The following is an 18,100-nucleotide window of genomic DNA, read 5'->3' as shown; positions in this document are numbered from 1 at the left end:
ACACACTAAGAGGAAAAACAAAGTGCGTCTCATGCTATACAGGGGTTCGCCCTCCCGAGGCGAAGCGTCCAAAGTCGTGTGAATGTGTGTGTCTGCCACATGCTGGAGATTAGCCGCCTACAGGGAGTGGAAAAATAAACCGTTGTATTCACAGGGGATTTGCTTTCCACAAAAACCACATTTGCACATAAAAATGCTGTTGTGAGGATGTCATGCCACTTATTTACACCGACTTTAGCCGTGTAAATAGGTTAAAGCTGCAGTGGGGAATGTTGATGCATTATATTTTTTGCAAAAATAACACATTTCAAATGTTACATGTCACTAACAAATCCTGATGTGTGTCCCGGTGCAAGGTAGAACACACTCAGGTGCTTTCACTAAGCATGATCTGAAATAGTTCAGGGCTTTTAGAAAAGTATGAAAATATTTCATGAGATGTTTGTTCTATTCTAATCACTTTTCATTACTGAAATGCAAAAATGTGTGGAATTTGCAATAAGTGTAGAAAAAATGCAAATGTAATTCAGACACAAACTCACATCAACTGACCAACCAATCGAATAAGCAGGCAACTAGCCAACCAACCAGCTAACCAACCAGCTAACCAACCAAAAATACAAACACCCCTTCAAGAGAAAAACAACCAAGCAACTTAGTGGTTTTTATAAATATTTCAAAACCATCATCCTAAATAAAATACCAAGACGACAAACACTTGGGGAGGGAGGGAAAAAAAAAATCTTCACAACTTCAAAAACTATCTTCATCTTTTATTTTATTTTGAACTACATGTCACTGTGGCCTCTGAAATGAGGTCAACAAATATTTCATATTGAACCATTAAAATGGCTGATGAGGCCTTTCTTTTGCACGGTTTGCATGTTCTTTCTGCGGGATTTCTCTGTGTTGTCTGTCTTGATCCCAGTCTGAACAGGTGCCTGTTAGATTAATTGGTGGCTCTGTGCCTGGAGGTGTGAGTGTGTTGTGTTGTGTTGTTTGTGTTCAGCCTGCGGCGAACTGCTGACCTGTACAGAGGTTTTCCCTGTTTCACTCAGAGTTGACTGAGATTGGCTACAATCCTCAGTCAATCTAATCCGAAAATGGATGGTTTCAACAGTATGGCGTGTTTTGTTTGGTAAATTCTGAAGTTCAATCTACGACGGAACAAATTAACCACCAATTACTATCACTATTACGATCCCTATTAGTGTGTGGACAATCCAAAGTTTCTCAGTTTTGACAGTCTACATGCAGAGATTACTTGGAAATGAACCAAACACTCCCTCTTTAAAAATTCTCAGTCGGCTTGTTTGCTTGATTCAAGTGGCACTGCTCATATCTCAACAACTGACCGACACTGACAGATCCCACAGTTTCATCCCATCCAATCTGCCTTGAACACAAGCCTGAGAGTATAGCCTCAGGAGCACATATTCAAGGTTTTTTTTTGGAGTTGAAAGCAGGATAGCATCAGAGACTCGCTCTGCAAACAGGTCTCTGTCCAATACTCTGATCTAAACAAGCCGACCGAACCGCTTGCTGGTGACTTAAAGCTGATAAATATTGACTGACGAAATGCAAAATGTGCCTGGTGCATCGGTCGACTGGTGCGTCTTGGCAGACTTATACAGGGCGGGAGGTTTAACAACGTGCATTTGGTTTAACATGTGGCCGGACAGCTGTGTTTGTGCGTGTGCACGCACCGGAGCGTCCTCCACGGGCAGGTAAAGGAAGATTTAATCAAGTGCGTTGGGGAGTTGGGAAAAGGATAACAGGTGGGCTGATTTATGCAAGTTACACGTCTGGATATGACGACACGTTTCCGGGGCTTGTTTCGGCTGATGGACATTTCTCGCCTTAACCTCGACCTCAGAGGACATCGGGACCTTCGGGGAAACCAGCTGCTCGGCTTCGCGCTAACGTGACCCGGTAAAAGCACTTCGTGACTAACGGTGGGAAACTTGAGGCTACATCAATCCAGCGACGGTGTTAATTAATCCACTGACGAGATAACGGGTAATTAATAGCGTTGTGCTGCAGGATGTAATCACTTACAGTCTGACTCGCCTGCAAACCAACAGGCTGCAGCTCATTAATGCGTTGACAAGTTTGATTGTGTGATGAAGGTGGAGGACGACTCGTCTTGGAAGAGGCTTCTTATGTTTCCAACGACAGAGTTTAATTCAAGACGTGTTTACTGGGAAATCTCAGTGAATCATTTGGATGATTTACACCCTGAAGGACAAAATAGTTGGTGCGCCCTCGTTTCAAAGACTTGAACTTGATGACTTGAGGAGAAAACTGTCTCCAGAAGATAAAGACAAAAATGTGTTGCAGTGCAGAAAACTGAAAGTCCAATCAGGCCTTTCCACTTTGAGATGAAGCTTTGTCTGGCGTTTGAGGTCAACACCATCACAGCCATCATGAGTTCATAGGAAATTGTAAACAGATCAATTGGTCTGATGCAGAGAGGGAATCTTAATCATCCGTTTATTAGTGAATATTTATGAGTTTCAAGGCAATATCAATGAAAATTCCCAGATGGTTATCAATTACATTTAAATGGAACATTTGTTCGGCTATCTGTAAAATGTGTCAATTATTATTAGTAGTAGTAGCAGTGGGATAGTAGTGTTGGAAGAATTTTTCAGTTTCCAATCCAAGCGCTTCTCTCTGTTAACCGATTCATCAGCATTTCAGCTGAATGTGAGACAGCGTGTTCTCACCAGTTGCTGATCCTGAGGCCCCCAGCCGGCGTACTGCAGCTGAGCATTTCGCACCTCCGGAGGGTTCAGGTTCCACGTCTCCCTGGAGCGTGCACACAGATGGAGAAAAACACCATCAGATCAGAGCAGAGTCACATAAACACGAACACGATGACTGTCGGCGTCCCGGCCTGCGGCGGAGGAACAAGTGTCGAACATCGCAGCACAAAGGTTTAAGTGCGTCCATAAATACCGGCGCTCTATAACAGTGTCACCTTCCCTTATTGGGGAAAGTGCTGCGCGGTGCAGGCTGCAGAATTAGAGGTGCCACTGCCTCTATGTCTTTGTCTGAGAGGAGGATGAATGAGGTCATCAACCAATGGGGCTTTCTGGCTCGTCGCCACTGGGGGGCAGCACAGAAATAGATTTGAGCAGGAGAGACACTGACAGAGGCTGGAAATAATTCCAAAAGGTGATATACAGCTATGGTTAAAAAAGAATAATCTTACATCCTATACCAGCTGATCGATGCATGTAATTGAACTGTCAACTAAGGCTGAGTAGGCATGGTTATATATGATGAGGAGATGAGTGAGGTTCACGGGAAAAAAGGAACTTATTTTTTTTACATCTTGCATTTCTGTGGGCATTCAAAGAACTTGAAAGTCATAACATTTCTGAAAGGTAGACTGATTCTGCAAGGCAATAACATAACACCATAATCAGTGCTGTGCAATTTACTAAAAATGAGTATTTGAATGCAGTTACCTTATTTAAAGTAATGAGGTACTTAACAAGCAACTGAAAATTAAGGAAAGTCAGGCATCCCCTTTATTTGTATTTATCAATTTAGACATATAGTCATGCATATATTTACATTATAGGCTCTATAATCCGAATGTTAGGAGAAAGATGCTGCACAATCATAACCATAACCCTGTTGCTGACATATCACATCAGTTACCACACAGTCCCACCCAGCAACAGTTGCACAACCAGACAATAATGAGCTGAGGTGAGCATAGACATCATTTGCATATGCTGCAGCAGGTCTGGCACAGATTTGAGGCCACAGATCGGCAGATACCCCTTTAACTCTGCAGAGGGCAGAGATGCAGAGATGTGGAAGCAAACAACATTGCGGATGTCAGTGGTGCTTTGTGGGAGGCATCCGCAGGAACAGGTGCAACATACGTTTGGGAGGCAAGGTCAGGTGAAAAACTACATCAAAATATAACATAGCAGGATGTAAATAGGAAAGAGGCAGCCGTGACGCCTACTTACGGAGTTTCCAGACTGCAAATGATGTAGAAAGCCGTGAAGGAGTGCTGGTACACCTGAAAAAATAGACTAACATCAGCTCACCCTCGCATTTTAATTTCTGCAGGTTTCTTCTGATAACTTTAATGGCAAGTATAGTGAGATTTGATGTAAAACAAATGTGTTCTTTGGAAGCAAAGGCAACAAAACTTGTATTATAAGCATCTCTTTCAAACTTTAAACGGACAGAACTTGAAAGCAACCTGAATTATTTTGTCTCAAAACGGCTTGATAAGCACATTTAATCACATCCGTCCTTTTCTTATTCAAAAGCAAGTGTTGTTATCTCAATAAGAATAATACATAAAGTCTAGATGATGTCCACTGTTGATACTACAGGAGAGCTAGAAACGTGTGCAAATAGCCAAAGAAGATGTTGAAAGTACATGCAGTTCCACGTTTGACCAACGGGCGGTTCCACAGTTTGAGAGTCGAAAACAAACCCTATTTTCTGGACCAGTTTCACAACACATTTCAATTAAAAATACATAGTTTGTTTTACTTTTTTTTTTCCAGAAAATGTTGGTATTTACACAGCGGCGTTTTGATAACAATGTTGGTATTTTTGGTTCTGCTCGTCTCCGTTAAGTTTCCTATCACCTCATCTTTCCACATGCCCTTGGATTTTGAGATGATGTATTTTTGCTTCCTCCTCATGAAACAAAGATTTGTCCTCTGTCCTGAATCAGACCGTTTTTAACAATAGAAGGGGAAAAGCCAGGGATCGAAAAACAACTCAGGGACTCAGACGAACAATGAGGCACAGCTGGTAACAATCAGGGGTAATCGGAGGACGTGAGGATGCAGGGCTAAAAGCAACGGAGGCCCAATTTACAACATTTGACAGAAGTTTTAAGTGAAAACGCATCTATATTGGGTTTTCATTTTAGATTCTTATTCAATCTGCCATTATGAAACAGGCTGGTCTGTGTGTTCAGATCCAACACATGAACTTTTGTAGCTCAGTATCTTGTAGAAATCAATGTTGGTTATATTAATAATGTGCCAGAATGTAATATGTAATGTAATGCTTTGTTTTTATAGATAGTTTTTTTTTTTTTTTTTTTTACTGTTTAGCACTTTGTGTTGCTTTTTTATGAATATGAGAAGTGTAATAAAAATGAAGTTACACTGATTTGATAATATGTGCAGTGACGCCTTTGTAATACTGAGCAGGTGGTTATGATGCTTTGGCTGACTGGTGTGTATGCATTCGGAATTGAATGAAAACAAATGCAATCAGAAACCAAATCCAAATTGACAAATTATTTAAAAATGATCAGTTGTATCGTAATATAATTGCTAAAAGAATTCAAAGTAAAACCGATGTCTTGATCTGCTCCATTGTTTTGGTCTCGTCTCCTGGCAGAACTCCTTTCCAAGCCATTGTTGAGCAAATACGTCAGATCCAATTACGCAGATGGCCGGAGAACCGAAGTAATGCAAGCAAAAGTAGAACTGTTTGATGGGTAAGTAATGTGATTAAATTCCCAGAGATAGGATGTGAAGTACCCACATTCCAGTCAAATGGAGGCTTGATGAGTCCAAATCAAACATCTCAATGAGGACAAGAGTGCGTACATCTACATGTGCATGTCATAAAATTAGAATATCATAGAAGAGGTATGGATATATGAACTAATAACTGAAATCCTAATGAGCAATCTGATAAAACACCCGAGATACAAAGAATCTATTGCAAATCCCTCAAACAGTTCTGTGTACACACAATAAAGGACATGATTGGCTAGTTTGATTCCCCAGACTGTCCACTGTTGAGATCTCTATTGACTGTACCTTTAATGCAAAAATTCATTCCACTAATGTGCAACTCTGTGATGTTGCACGAGGTATTGATTTGTTGGAAAAGTCAAACTTTCAACCGGAGAGAAGTTTCATGTTGACTTCAGGCTCAACGTCAACACGCGAAAGCCTTTTTCTGTTTGACCAGAAGCTGCTGTAAATTCCTGAGTGCTGATGGCTTACGCCCAATCGCCAGCTAAATTCTGAGTTTAGTTGCTCTAATTTACATATTGTCTCTCCTATTTGCTGTGAAAATGGTACAGATGTCACATTTGATCGAGGCTCATAAATATGTTGACCGGCAGTCGTTTCCAAGCTGCCGAGCTACAGATACAGACAAAAATGAGGCAAGATCTAATATACGGGAAGCTGTGATGTGAAATCAGCTATATGAGGACGTGAAATGAGCACGCAACTTGAGAGCAAATGCATATTTTTGTTTGTTGTTCACAGTTTGGAGAACAGACGCTTCAACTATGATATATTTCCAAGTGGTTCTGCATTAATAACGAGCCTGCAACTGAGACGAAGGCAGAAGTTCGGAAAAAACCTGGAATCATCCCCAGCTTTCACCAAGCATCTCTGACATCTTAACTATTTATGAGTGCCAAAAAAAAAGAAAGAAAGAAAGAAAGAAAAACTACTCTTGCATGCACTTGGGCTCATTTGCTGCTTGGGGTATGCCACTGCCCACAAGAGACCCATTTACATTCAGAGGAGGAACATTTGAACATGTGTTAGTATGCAAACGCGGCGCTTAGTGCAAACTCTTCATTGTGTTATAGAGATGGAGTGTGAGTGAATGTGCATCGGTAAGTGTGTGACTATAGGTACGATGACTGTCATATATCAGCGCGATGGAGGTTGAGGATGGATAATGAATGCAAACGCATGCAAGCGCAAGACTCTTGCCGTGTGTCTGAGCATTTCCGATTCATCTCCTGGTAATAGCTCAAAAGCTGTGCATCTGCCAGCATCCTTCACGCGCTAACAGTAAGAGCAAATTCTCTGTACAGTCAAAGTAAACACACAGACACATGCCGGCCAATTGGTTCAATATATTTGATCTGCCCGTATTAGGAGATGAAAGTGCGTCGATGCATGTCGTGGTGCTGGCAGAGCCGGCGCAGTCGTTGGGGGCACTTTATTTCAGGATTGCACACAAATGATAAATTCCCAGCCAGCACTTCCTGTTCTGCTCCTGCTGTCGATCTCATCTCGCCCGTGCGGCGCCGAGGGGGTTTGTTTGTGTTTCTGCCTCGCCTTGCTACAGTTCCGCTCGGCTGTGCTAGCCCCCGCCGCCGTCACTGACAGCCAGCGGTGTGCGACAGGCCTTCACACCCCACCATGATTACTTTCTCCTCCCTCCCTCCCTCTCTTCATTTTGCCTCTGCTCTGATACAAGCTAATGCTGCGCCACACACACACACACACACACCCACCCCTCCCCCAAAAAGCCGAGGCGGCTGACATATTCGGCTGTCAGTTTGCTAATTCAAAAAACAAGCAAACAAATAAGAAGCTCACCGGCGCGACGTTGTAGGCCAGCAGCACATGTTTCATGTCAGGAGACACCTCATACTTGCTGGCTTTGTACATTTCCTGGGAATGGAGAGAAAGAAAGAAGAAGAAATGCTGAAAAAGAGACGGGACCTCTGGCCATGCGTGTTATTTTTTCATTAAACCAGTCCTTAAGTGGCTGCGTTTGACAGATTGCCGGGCTCCCAAGGAATATTGGAGTTGCATTCATCTTTGCGCTCGGTGGACATTATGTTGATGCTACATCTCTATCGTGACATCTTCCCCACACAGCCAAGCCCCAAGTGTTAGATATGCATTTCACATTTCACTGTAATAATGGACCATTTGATTAAGCTCTGTAATAAAAAAGAGCTTTGGGTGCTTTGATATGCTGACAAGAGAAGAAAAGTTTTAATTTAATTCATGGATAGCCGTGGCCAGTCCCCTCGCTCCTGCGATTGGAACGGCGTTTGACAGAAAACAGGGGCGGCGATGACAAAAGACTTACGAATTTCTTGTTGTGCACCAAGACGGTTTTCTCATTGGTGTCAACGTTGAACTTGATGACGTCGCCATCGCGGCTTCGGTACAGAAGCTCATTACCTGGAGGAAGACACAAGCAGAGAGACAGAAAAGTTACTGGTGAAATCATATGAAGCACGCATGGCTCAGGTTCTGAAGAGTGGCACCAGTACTGTCACCTAAAGTGAGAAGATCCCTGGTTTGAGTCTGGGTTTAGCTTGGCCATCATTCTATGTGTGGTTGTGTGTGTTTAGGTGGCAATGTACAATATTACTGATGCTCTTTCCAATATGATACAAAAAAACACACAGTTAGCATTACTAATTCAATTTCAATTCAATTCATCTTTATTCCGGACTCTCAGTCCAATAACAAGAAACAACAGACAATGTAAAGAAAAACAGAAAAAAAAACCAAGAAAAAAAAAACAATTAAATCGGCATGTTAAAGATATGCTTACCAAAATATGGATACTGTGCACAAAAGCCTAATTGTATCCATTTTTTGTTTTTATTTATGTTATTCAAAATAATCGTAAAAAAAACCCCCAAAAAACGATGTATTGACCCAAGAACCGAAATTATGTAATCATTTTTACTTTGATGAATAACAAGTTTACCAGATCATCTGTCAAAAAAAAATGCACCAAGAAGAGAGAGAAAAAAAAAAGTTGAGTGATGTATAAGACTCATTTTTCCATGATGGGACTGCCCGTGCCCCGTTGACAATCCTGGTATAGAGCTGGGCAACGCAACTTTGACAGATTGCAATCCTCCATTTTTTGACAATACATATAACCTAAGATAAAGAAAGTTGCTCCATTCTGAATCTTTCATGCTGCCCAAATAGGGCCATGTCCAGTTAGCACACAGCACTGTAGCAGCCAGTTGCAATACTTGTTCATGCTTGTATTACTGCAGCCCTGCACCTCAGCAGTAGGGTGACCAAACCCCCTGGAAGAGACCAAAACAATGCATGTCCTGCACAAAATGGGACAGGTACCCCAGTACCACCTCAGTAGCAACACTGCAGGAAGTTAATATTATATTGTAGTATCGAACCAGACTGACACATTTAAGCTCTGTTAAAGCTAGACTAAGGAACTTTCAGTTTTCGTTGATTTTGGCGGCGCCAGTGGACAAAAGCGGTAGTGTTTTGCCTGAAGGAATACTACAGTTCCCATGAGGACTAGCGTGTGACGTCGTAAAATGCTGCTCCCGGTGACGTGCTGTCGGACTGAACTCACCTTCATTTGTTTCCAGTGACTGTGTGAAGGACGGATAGCGACGAGGTAATGAATCTAACGGTGGCTTAACAATGTTATATCATGATGTGACGCAAAGCAGTCCACACATTTGGAGTTTTTTTAGTGTGCAGGGTTCCTACCACCCTCCTCACAGCTGCTTAGTCCAAGTGAAAGCAATACTGACGCCCTCAGCCCGTGACAGAGGGGTCATTCAACTAGTTGTAAGTCGATGTATCATCAAAAAAAGATATTAAAATGTTTTCTTAAGGTTGAAAAGTTCCTTAGTATAGGTTTAAAAAATGATACATACATTGGAAACGAACGGAAACTCCGGACACGAGCTTTAATGTCACTCCAGAGTAACAGAAAGCATTTAAAATGGACACAAACTGATTTGTTTTATATCTCATTACACATTGATGTATTAGATTATATAGAAAAAAACGTTGTGATAACACTTTTCCCCATATTGCACAGTCCAGTTTTAAAATGTCTGAGCATTTTATGGCAGTGTGATGGAGCAGCCGCCATCATGGAGTGCAAGCAGTGCACGTACACACGCGACGACAAAGTTCACTTCTTCCTCATTCACTACAGCACTTGCAAAAGTCCCACCATGATTCCTCCTAAAACAGTTCTGTAGACGCTCACTTTAAAATCTTATCTCTTCACTTCTCTTCACAAACAATCTCTTCACAAACATTTACAGTTCTGAAAATAAACACTCACCAGGCGCCATGTTGTTTCCGTGTGCAGCAATCAGACGAGCAGTCGGCCAAACAGAGGCGGTGCTACTGCCTCAGTCTTATAGGGGCACTGGGCGGGAAAAGGCCACCCGACCAGCTGCTATGAATGCCTGGATCAGTTATCTATATTTTCTTTTTAAATATGAACTATGTGAGCAATATGATTCTGAACGGAATAATATGTTAGACAGCATCTACAAACTTAAAATGGAATTTAATTTAATAGACCTTTTACAACAGCATCCGAGTAACCGTAGTTTTAAAGTTTTATTGAAATTTTTGATTGATACTGGTTTAGTCCGCCAAATTTAAGTTTATCTTTCCTTACTCAGATTTAGTTTAGCCGTTCCATGTTCACACTCCTTATCAGTTGGTGGTAGTGCACCTCAAAGTTGTTTGCCAACCGCCAGTAAAACACCACAAGAAGAAGAAGAAGAATATGAACTCAAGAGACGTCCTGTACTTATGAGATGTTTATCATGTGTATCTCATACTTGTTTGATATGATTTTCTTTGCATAGGAAACAATTATGCCTTTTGTGAATGTACTATTTTGTTTGTAACGCCCAGTAGGAAGCTGCCATTTAGGTTGCTGAAAGAGAGTCCAACAGAGCTTGGTAGAGCGCAACAGGGTTTGCAGTGTTTCAGTGAGCTGAAGGTACAGGTGCAGGTACTTGGGGAGAGCAAACTGACTGCTAATACTGTTTATTGGCTGTGATCAAGAAGACACAGAAGAGCTCAAAAAGACCAAAACCATCCGTAAATACTGTAAATGTAAACTTTTTTTTTCAAATCTGCTTTGTTTTTGTTGTTGTTTTTTCTTTTTTTTGTCACTGGAGTCTTTGGAGCAGTCAAATGAACACCTTAATTGCTCATCTTCCACTACACCATATTTATTGAGATGTTTCTGGAAAGAGCCCCGTCACACAGAGTTTGAAAATGTTTGGTTCATCGGCTGCTGTTCCAGAGCCTTCTGTGAATTTGTTCCTCTACTTTAACCATGGTACTTTAAACCCTTATAAATAGCCTTCATTCTTTTCTTCATCACAATAACAGTTTCTGTACTTTTCTCTAGTAACTCACAAGCTTCACATGCTGCTCTCTGTTTTCTATATTTACTTTAAATTCTGCTGTTTGGCTTTTTTTCTTTTTGGCAACATTGTGCTTTGCTGTCCTTCAATAACTGAGGTCCCATCTATTGGTCCCAGATGGTATGTATGCTCATTTCATTTTAATGGAAGCCAGATAAACATACAACAAGTGTAATATTAATGTCTTTACAGTATTTAAAAATAGTAAAGAAAATGGATAGATGGATATGTAACTTTCGCATATAACTGCAGTAAAAGAAAAGTAAAAACCCCAAAATATGCCGAGTACTGGAGGCTTTGGGCATACATGATTCATTTGGACTGGGCATGGAGTGGTGAATATGTTCTGGTCTGACTGCTGAATAAGGAGTACTCTGAGATGGAGGGGTGGTCCCACAGCAGTAACCACTGCCTGTTGTGAGGAATCAACTCAATTAGAAGAGTTTTCAAAAACACCAGAGAAAGTCACCAGTCTATCAGGCTAAACTCGACTCATTCAAAACGCTGACGCTTGAATCCTGGAAAAAAACAAAAAACAAAGTGGACCTCTCAAGACAAAACAACAGACCTTTCAGACACTGTGCACCAACAATAACCATGGAGTCAGAATATCTCTCCAAACCACCACTTTGTACTGCTGTCTTCAGATTGCAGGTGAGAACCGACTCGTTTTAGCAGGAGCTTCGCCCCTTCAGTCAACCATTTCCAATCCTTGTGTTTGTGAGATGAATTGGGGAAATCTAGATGATGTGTGACTGATTGTGAGGACAAATTTATGTTACCATAGCTTTGCATTTCTAGAGCAATATGACAACTTACAAAGTTGGAAACACAAAAAAGTGGACCTCAAAGCCCCATTTACACAACATTTCAGAAAACTTTTGCGTTTACATGATGTCCGTTTACACAAAAAGGGCAGCAACACTGAAAACAAAGTAATTACAAGCCATTTTCCAAAAGTTGTGTTTTCAGTGGCTCTGAGCGCTGTTGTCATGCAAATAGATACATTTAAAAACAACTGTGTATTGATATTCCGACTGACAGTTGCTCAAATCCTGCATGTACAGAGAACCTTCAATCAGCTGAATGCTACATGGAAACCCTGAAAAGACTGGTGGAGTTTGCTTTGGAGTGAAACAAACATCATGCTTTTATAGTTTAGAATGTCATAGATCAACCAAAAATGGTTCAATCCTGACAAGCTGAAATCTTATATACCACCTGGCTGCTGAAGTTACATAGATATTTTGCTCTGTTACTTTGGCACATTAGTCAAGCTGATATTTTATGTAAGTCCACTGTGTAATCACCATTAATATTTCGTCACAAGCTCGATAAATTCAACATCTCACAAGAAACGATCCTTGAAAATGCTCCATAACAGAAGCCAATGTACAAATAAACATAAAATAAACATATTACCTGCCAGGACCACTAAAGCAATAATTAAATTTCATGAAACGCTGCTTTATTTTATAATGACTTTATTGACCGAAAAATGATCTACTTTGCTTAAAAGTGCAATTACTCTCTGTAAAAGACATTAACAGGTCACTTGAGAGGAGAAAACAGGTCTGAAAATTTGTGTATAATTCTTTGACTGTTGGTCACAAATTATTTTAGTTGCAACGTTCAGGCTTTTTTTTCTTTTTTTAATTCTTTCTCCAGTACGTCAAATGAAGCACTTTACATTTTTAGCAGGTGATGATTAATTTGAGCCATTCGAAAGCAATTTAACCACTAAAATGTTTGTGCTGGGGACAAGAAGTGGTCATTAGCTAATGATTATAATTTAAACAGAAGTACTATTTGGCAAACAGCAAAAACAAACAAACAAAAAAGGAGGATAAACTACACCTGATGCAAAGCTGTGTTACATACAGTGCGAGTGACAACTTAATTCAACGATTAATAATCCATCGCTGGACTGACACCAATATGTCAATATGTCGGAATGCAGTAGTAATTAGATTACACTTTGGAAAAGAGTATCTTGCTTTTCTAGAATACATTTATTCTTTAAGTCATTGATCCCTAAAGTGTGACCAATGATGGCCATGAAGGTATTGAAGGTGCCCTGTGGAAAGGAGCTTACAATAATCAGTTTCACAATTCTGTTTGGAATGACTGAATATTATCGATCAATGCAGACCAAAAAAAAAAAAAAAAAAACTTGAAATCTTTTTTTCTTCGTTGAACTTGGTTTACCATTAGGGCAGGTGCCAGCCTATGTCCTTAAAGTACGGTACACTTTGCACATGATGAGAAACAACACACTGGAACTTTATACATCATGTCTTTTGTGACGTAGATGTTTACATTAATGTCAGACTGTAGAATGTAACAGCAGTGTAATGATTTTATTGAAAATTGTGCTTCTATTAATATGCATTTAATAGATAGCTTATGTCTTGATCTAGATTAACTTGTGTTTCTAGAACAGATTATTCAGGTAAATTTAATGTTTTGGATACGATGTCTGTTTACATGGAAGTGACAGAACCACTACTGGCATGCCAGACCACTAGTGGGTGCTGTTGGTTGTTTTGGTAATGAAGCCACACACACTCAGAGAACAATAGGCTGTAATCATTAACAATGACGGGAACACGAACATTCGATGCTGAAAAGCGAATTGGAAATCACACTGTAATTGGTTTATTTGACAATACATCCACAATACATTTATTGCTTTTTGAGCTTCACCCCGATACACCAATAGCATCATGCACGAGGCCTTGGTGGCTTATTTAGCTTCAGTGGAATCAGGCGGGAGCAGTTTTATCAGTGACGTGAGCTTTGGATTGTTTACTTCACCATTATAACAAGGTCGTAAGAGAAACTCTCAGAAGTTGAGCTAATCAGCTTCGTCTCAACCATGAAGATTCATCACACTTGATTAATATGAACTTAATCCCTGCAGCAAACTTTGATTGTTGCTTGACTCTAATTGGCGCTTGTCCTAAATGATGCATGCTCACTCTTCACCTGTGAAGTGCTCCGACGTAGGTTTAACTGCGCTAACTAGCACTAAATTGTGTGATCACATTTGAGGGGCAAACCTCTCAAGGTAAAAAGGCATTAGAATAACAATCAGAATCAAAAGTGCCTTTGGAAGAGTCAGAGGACAATGCAGCTTTTCTGAAATGCCGTTACTGTGGCGGTTAAGTCGTGGCCGTGCTCGACTGCATCGCTGTCAGCGTTTCGGCAGTTTCTGTGTAAATACACTACTTTCAAAATGTTGAGTAAACCTGTAAACTTTCTGAAACAAAAGTGGAAAAAAACCCCAATGTGTTTTCTTTTGAAATTTTGCGTGTGTAACCATGCCAGTCCTTGGTGCTGGCAGGTTCAGCTCTTTTTCTGCATTTTCCTGGTATCGTTCGCCCAATTTTGGTCTCCAGTAGCAACATTTCCCTCGGTTTGCCTGTTTGCCCTCATTTCCTTGAGAAGTTAACTTGGAGCCATCGGAGCATGTTCTAATAATAATGTTCAGTAAAAACATGTTTTTTTTTTGTTTTTTTTTTAAGCTATTAAAATTCAGGAAGTTTGGAGTCAAGCATCACTCTGGCCTTGAAGAAACTCTCGTTTAAAAAAAGTAAATGACCCCTCGGCAATCTTGATCAAGCTACAAGTACAATGCAGCCATGTTTTCATATTTCAGGGTATTTTCAGGGTCAAATAGTGACCAACATTGGGACACAATTGGCCTAGGGGAAGTAATGTGAGTATCTCCGTTCTAGTAGCATTTATGTGGAAGGGAAAGGTTTGGTGTGATGGAGACTGTGAATGTTTTCACTGTCCCTAACATCAACCCCAACACAAACCATTCTTAAGTTCCTGGCGTTTAATGAGCCTCCATGCCATCAACTGATGAACTCGTGAAAATAAAATGAATTGTAAACAATTCATTTTCATCAGTTGATGGCATGAAAATAAAATGAGTTGCTTGCAATTAAATCAACATGAAACACAAAAAATGTTAAATTAAAGGTATACTGGAGGATCCTTAGAACCAATCAGAATTGTATGGTTCCAAATCATGATTGGGCAGTCATAATGCCAATCAATGTGGGAACGCGTTTGCATGACGACATATCATGTCGAGTCGCCACCTCTGTGCGCGCTCTGGTTTCGAGCCGCGCATGTGCAGAGCATTGTTTAGGAAGTGACATGCAGTGGGAGCGACCAAAGCACCTCATTCAGAAGCGGCTTGCTCCTCCCGCGAACGCCTCCGAAGATGGCTAGCCACAAAAAAAGAACATTGTTTGAGATGGCAGAGGATAGAAGAAAGGCCATTGAAAAAGAAGGGCAAAACGCGTGTTTTACTCGGAGATTCCTTTACGAGGTGGCGAACATTCAAAGCACAATCGGGATTTAGGACTGATCACGACGTGGGGAAGTTTCTGCTGGACAGGTAACATGCTGATTATCCCATTCAAATGTGTTTCTGTTGCATAAACACGTAAGACTTTGCAGATCGCATTCTTATGTATGATTGGAAGAAGAGTTCGACATGATCACAAATGTGTTTTAATCCTATGTGGAAAGACGATGCTCCAGCTGCGCGGATGTAAACAAACTGACATGCGGCTGACGTGCGCGCTCCCCACAATCCTCATGCGGAGGGAGCCGTCCATGCGCAGTGCTCCAAAAATGGCAAATCGGCCATGTTGTACGAAATCGGCGGAGAATCCTTGAGTATGCCTTTCAGCTGAGAAACGGTAAGTGAAAGTTGTCGTGCAGTCCTGTATCTGTATCTGATGTTAGCTAACTGACCATTATGTCACAACAACAAACAAATGAACAGTGGTGGGCCGTCAGGGCCTGCAAAGCCTTCTCTGCTGGCCTAAAAATTATCTGAATTACAGAGTGATGTAAATTATATTTTGTCCATAAATAATTACTAAATGATTCCAAACGGTATGTTCCAGTTCCTTTCATAGTTTTCCCGTGGTTGCGCTGCTTCCAGACATGTTTTTTTCATATTAAATCATTTAACCAATCAGATTTCAGGCATCATCTGTTGCTAGGGTCAAAGAAATCTGCCCGAGGCCTTCGCTATCCGTTCCTGATGGCGCAGTGAAGTAAAGTGAAGCGTCAAACAGACAGCTGCTTCAACCAATCAGACAGTTGCTTCAACCAATCAGATTTCGAGTTGGCGACTCAGCGCCTTCTAGCTTCTAACAACAGCAGATCCAGGCCCTCTGATTTACATTCATCAAGAGATACAGTAGGGGGCGGTATGCACCTGAGTTGTTGGTCGCCTACCTCAATTATTCCAAAGAAGAAGAAGAAGAAGAAGAAGAAGAAGAAGACCTGAAGAGAAATAAAACTTATGCCAGAAATACCACAGGGCAAGCTGGACTTTCAGCCCTGGCTTTATGGGACTGAAACGCACGGATAATCTATATGACAGAGCAGTTGAACTCTTTTTGAGGAAGGAAAGGAGGATGTATTTTGTTTTCAAATAATAGGGATTTTGGTGAGTAAAATGTTCCTCTTTTCCTAAACAATATTGCTGTGTTGATGCTCATTGTATGTGCACAGATGTAGTAGGAGAATTGTGCACTTCAGCAAAGGCATTTATTCTGGCTGCACAAGTATCTATCTGCTGTGCAACAACTCTTTATGTGCATATCTGCATAATAAGATTTTTTTTTTTGTAGACAAAATAGTTATTGAGAGGTGGATTGGTTCAGGCGGATCTGTTCTGAAGGCCTTAGTGTGAAATGCACGGTCCGCCACTGCAAATGAACAACAGTCATATCTCATTGGCAACATTCATTCTGAAAAGGGTAAAAACAAAATTTTCAGAGAGTCTTACGCAATTTAGTGGCACCTTAATAATAAAAACTATTAAGCACATGACAGGAAGAGTTCTTTCAAAGGCGTGCGGGTGTGGTTGTGTCTACACGGTCATGTCTATACAAGAGACTGTGAACAGATGTTATGATTTACTCTTATTGTTAGGCTCAGTTTGCATGTGTCATGTAAAATCAGCATTGATTTTGCATTTTCGTTTTGCTTTCAGATGGCAACATTCTGAAAATTATGTCAGTGGTTAAGCATCTCGGGCCAGTGGGTACTGTTTCTATGCAATAAAACTACTTTTGTATGCAAAAAAACATACAAACTACTTTCGTATGTTGTAAACATTGAAGCCCCTTTAAGCTGTCTTTTTTATTTTGGTCCACTCAGTATTGGTTGTTATTAAGAAAAAAAATGTGTCTCCACACATTATCCAGATGACAACAGTAAATATACACTTAAATGAAGAATCGCTCTTGAATTCTGGAGTGAACAGCACACACCACATTCATTGTTATAAATAACCCCTCGTGCATGTGTAGTTGTCAGCGTTTTGGGAAAGTTGCATTTTCCAGGTTACATATAGGCAAGCGTGCTTTCAATAATTCCACCTTGGGAGATGTTTTCAAAGCATTCTGTTTTCAGTGACTCTGAGCACCGTTGTCATGTAACCAGGCCCCCAAAACAAATTACCTCTTGAAAATCTGTGCATTTACATTTAACATTTTATTCCTGCAGAAATCCAAATGGAGCCTAATTCTGCTTTAAAATGACCATGTAAATGCCTAAAAATTTTGTTCAGAATCAAGTTTGAATCCGAATAGACTGGCCGGTTTATTCTCCCTTGGAAGCGGAATTACATGTAAATTAGGCGTCTTTGATCTGGTCGTTCTGCGCTGTGATGATGCAATATTCCAAGATGGCGGCCCGCCTCCCGCGGTTCAACTCATACGGAGACGGTTTATTTAAACGGCAGTTTTAGAAGATTTGGATATAATGAAACGAGCGGATGTGTGGGCGCCTGACAACGTGGACATTTTCAAAGCTGTAGCGTCAAAGTATATCGAGAAAGAAAGACACTGGCATACTTCCTGGAGACGTCAGTATCTCACGGCCGCCCCATGTCCAATCAGAACGCTTCACAGACCCCGGCATGAGAGAGGATTTAATCCCTTGTTTTTCCAATGTAAACACCAAGCTCATGGATATAATTTTGAATTACTTCAGAATAAAGCAATTCTGAATCAAAAACACCATTTAATCACACTCAGTGTTGTGTAAATGGGGAATTGAACTACAGATGTGTTACAAGCTTTTAGGCTTGCGGTCTCTGAT

General features: G+C 40.8%; 1 protein-coding gene across 3 annotated transcripts in view; it reads right to left on the bottom strand.

The window, feature by feature from the left end:
* The window catches only part of LOC115394511 (dipeptidyl aminopeptidase-like protein 6), a 191,574-nt gene that overhangs the window by 33,410 nt on the left and 140,064 nt on the right, over positions 1 to 18,100 (bottom strand). For all 3 annotated transcript variants that reach the window (XM_030099837.1, XM_030099838.1, XM_030099839.1), the window contains exons 4-7: positions 7,861 to 7,955; positions 7,359 to 7,433; positions 3,993 to 4,045; positions 2,730 to 2,811 (exon numbers count right to left, since the gene is read on the bottom strand). In XM_030099837.1, coding sequence (XP_029955697.1) covers positions 2,730 to 2,811; positions 3,993 to 4,045; positions 7,359 to 7,433; positions 7,861 to 7,955 — 305 coding nt within the window. The remainder of the gene's footprint in view (positions 1 to 2,729; positions 2,812 to 3,992; positions 4,046 to 7,358; positions 7,434 to 7,860; positions 7,956 to 18,100) is intronic.

The sequence above is a fragment of the Salarias fasciatus genome, chromosome 9 (assembly GCF_902148845.1).
Source record: "Salarias fasciatus chromosome 9, fSalaFa1.1, whole genome shotgun sequence".
Lineage (NCBI taxonomy): Eukaryota > Metazoa > Chordata > Actinopteri > Blenniiformes > Blenniidae > Salarias > Salarias fasciatus.
The sequence above is the reverse complement of the archived record's forward strand: the minus strand, read 5'-3'. Positions and strand labels throughout refer to the sequence as shown.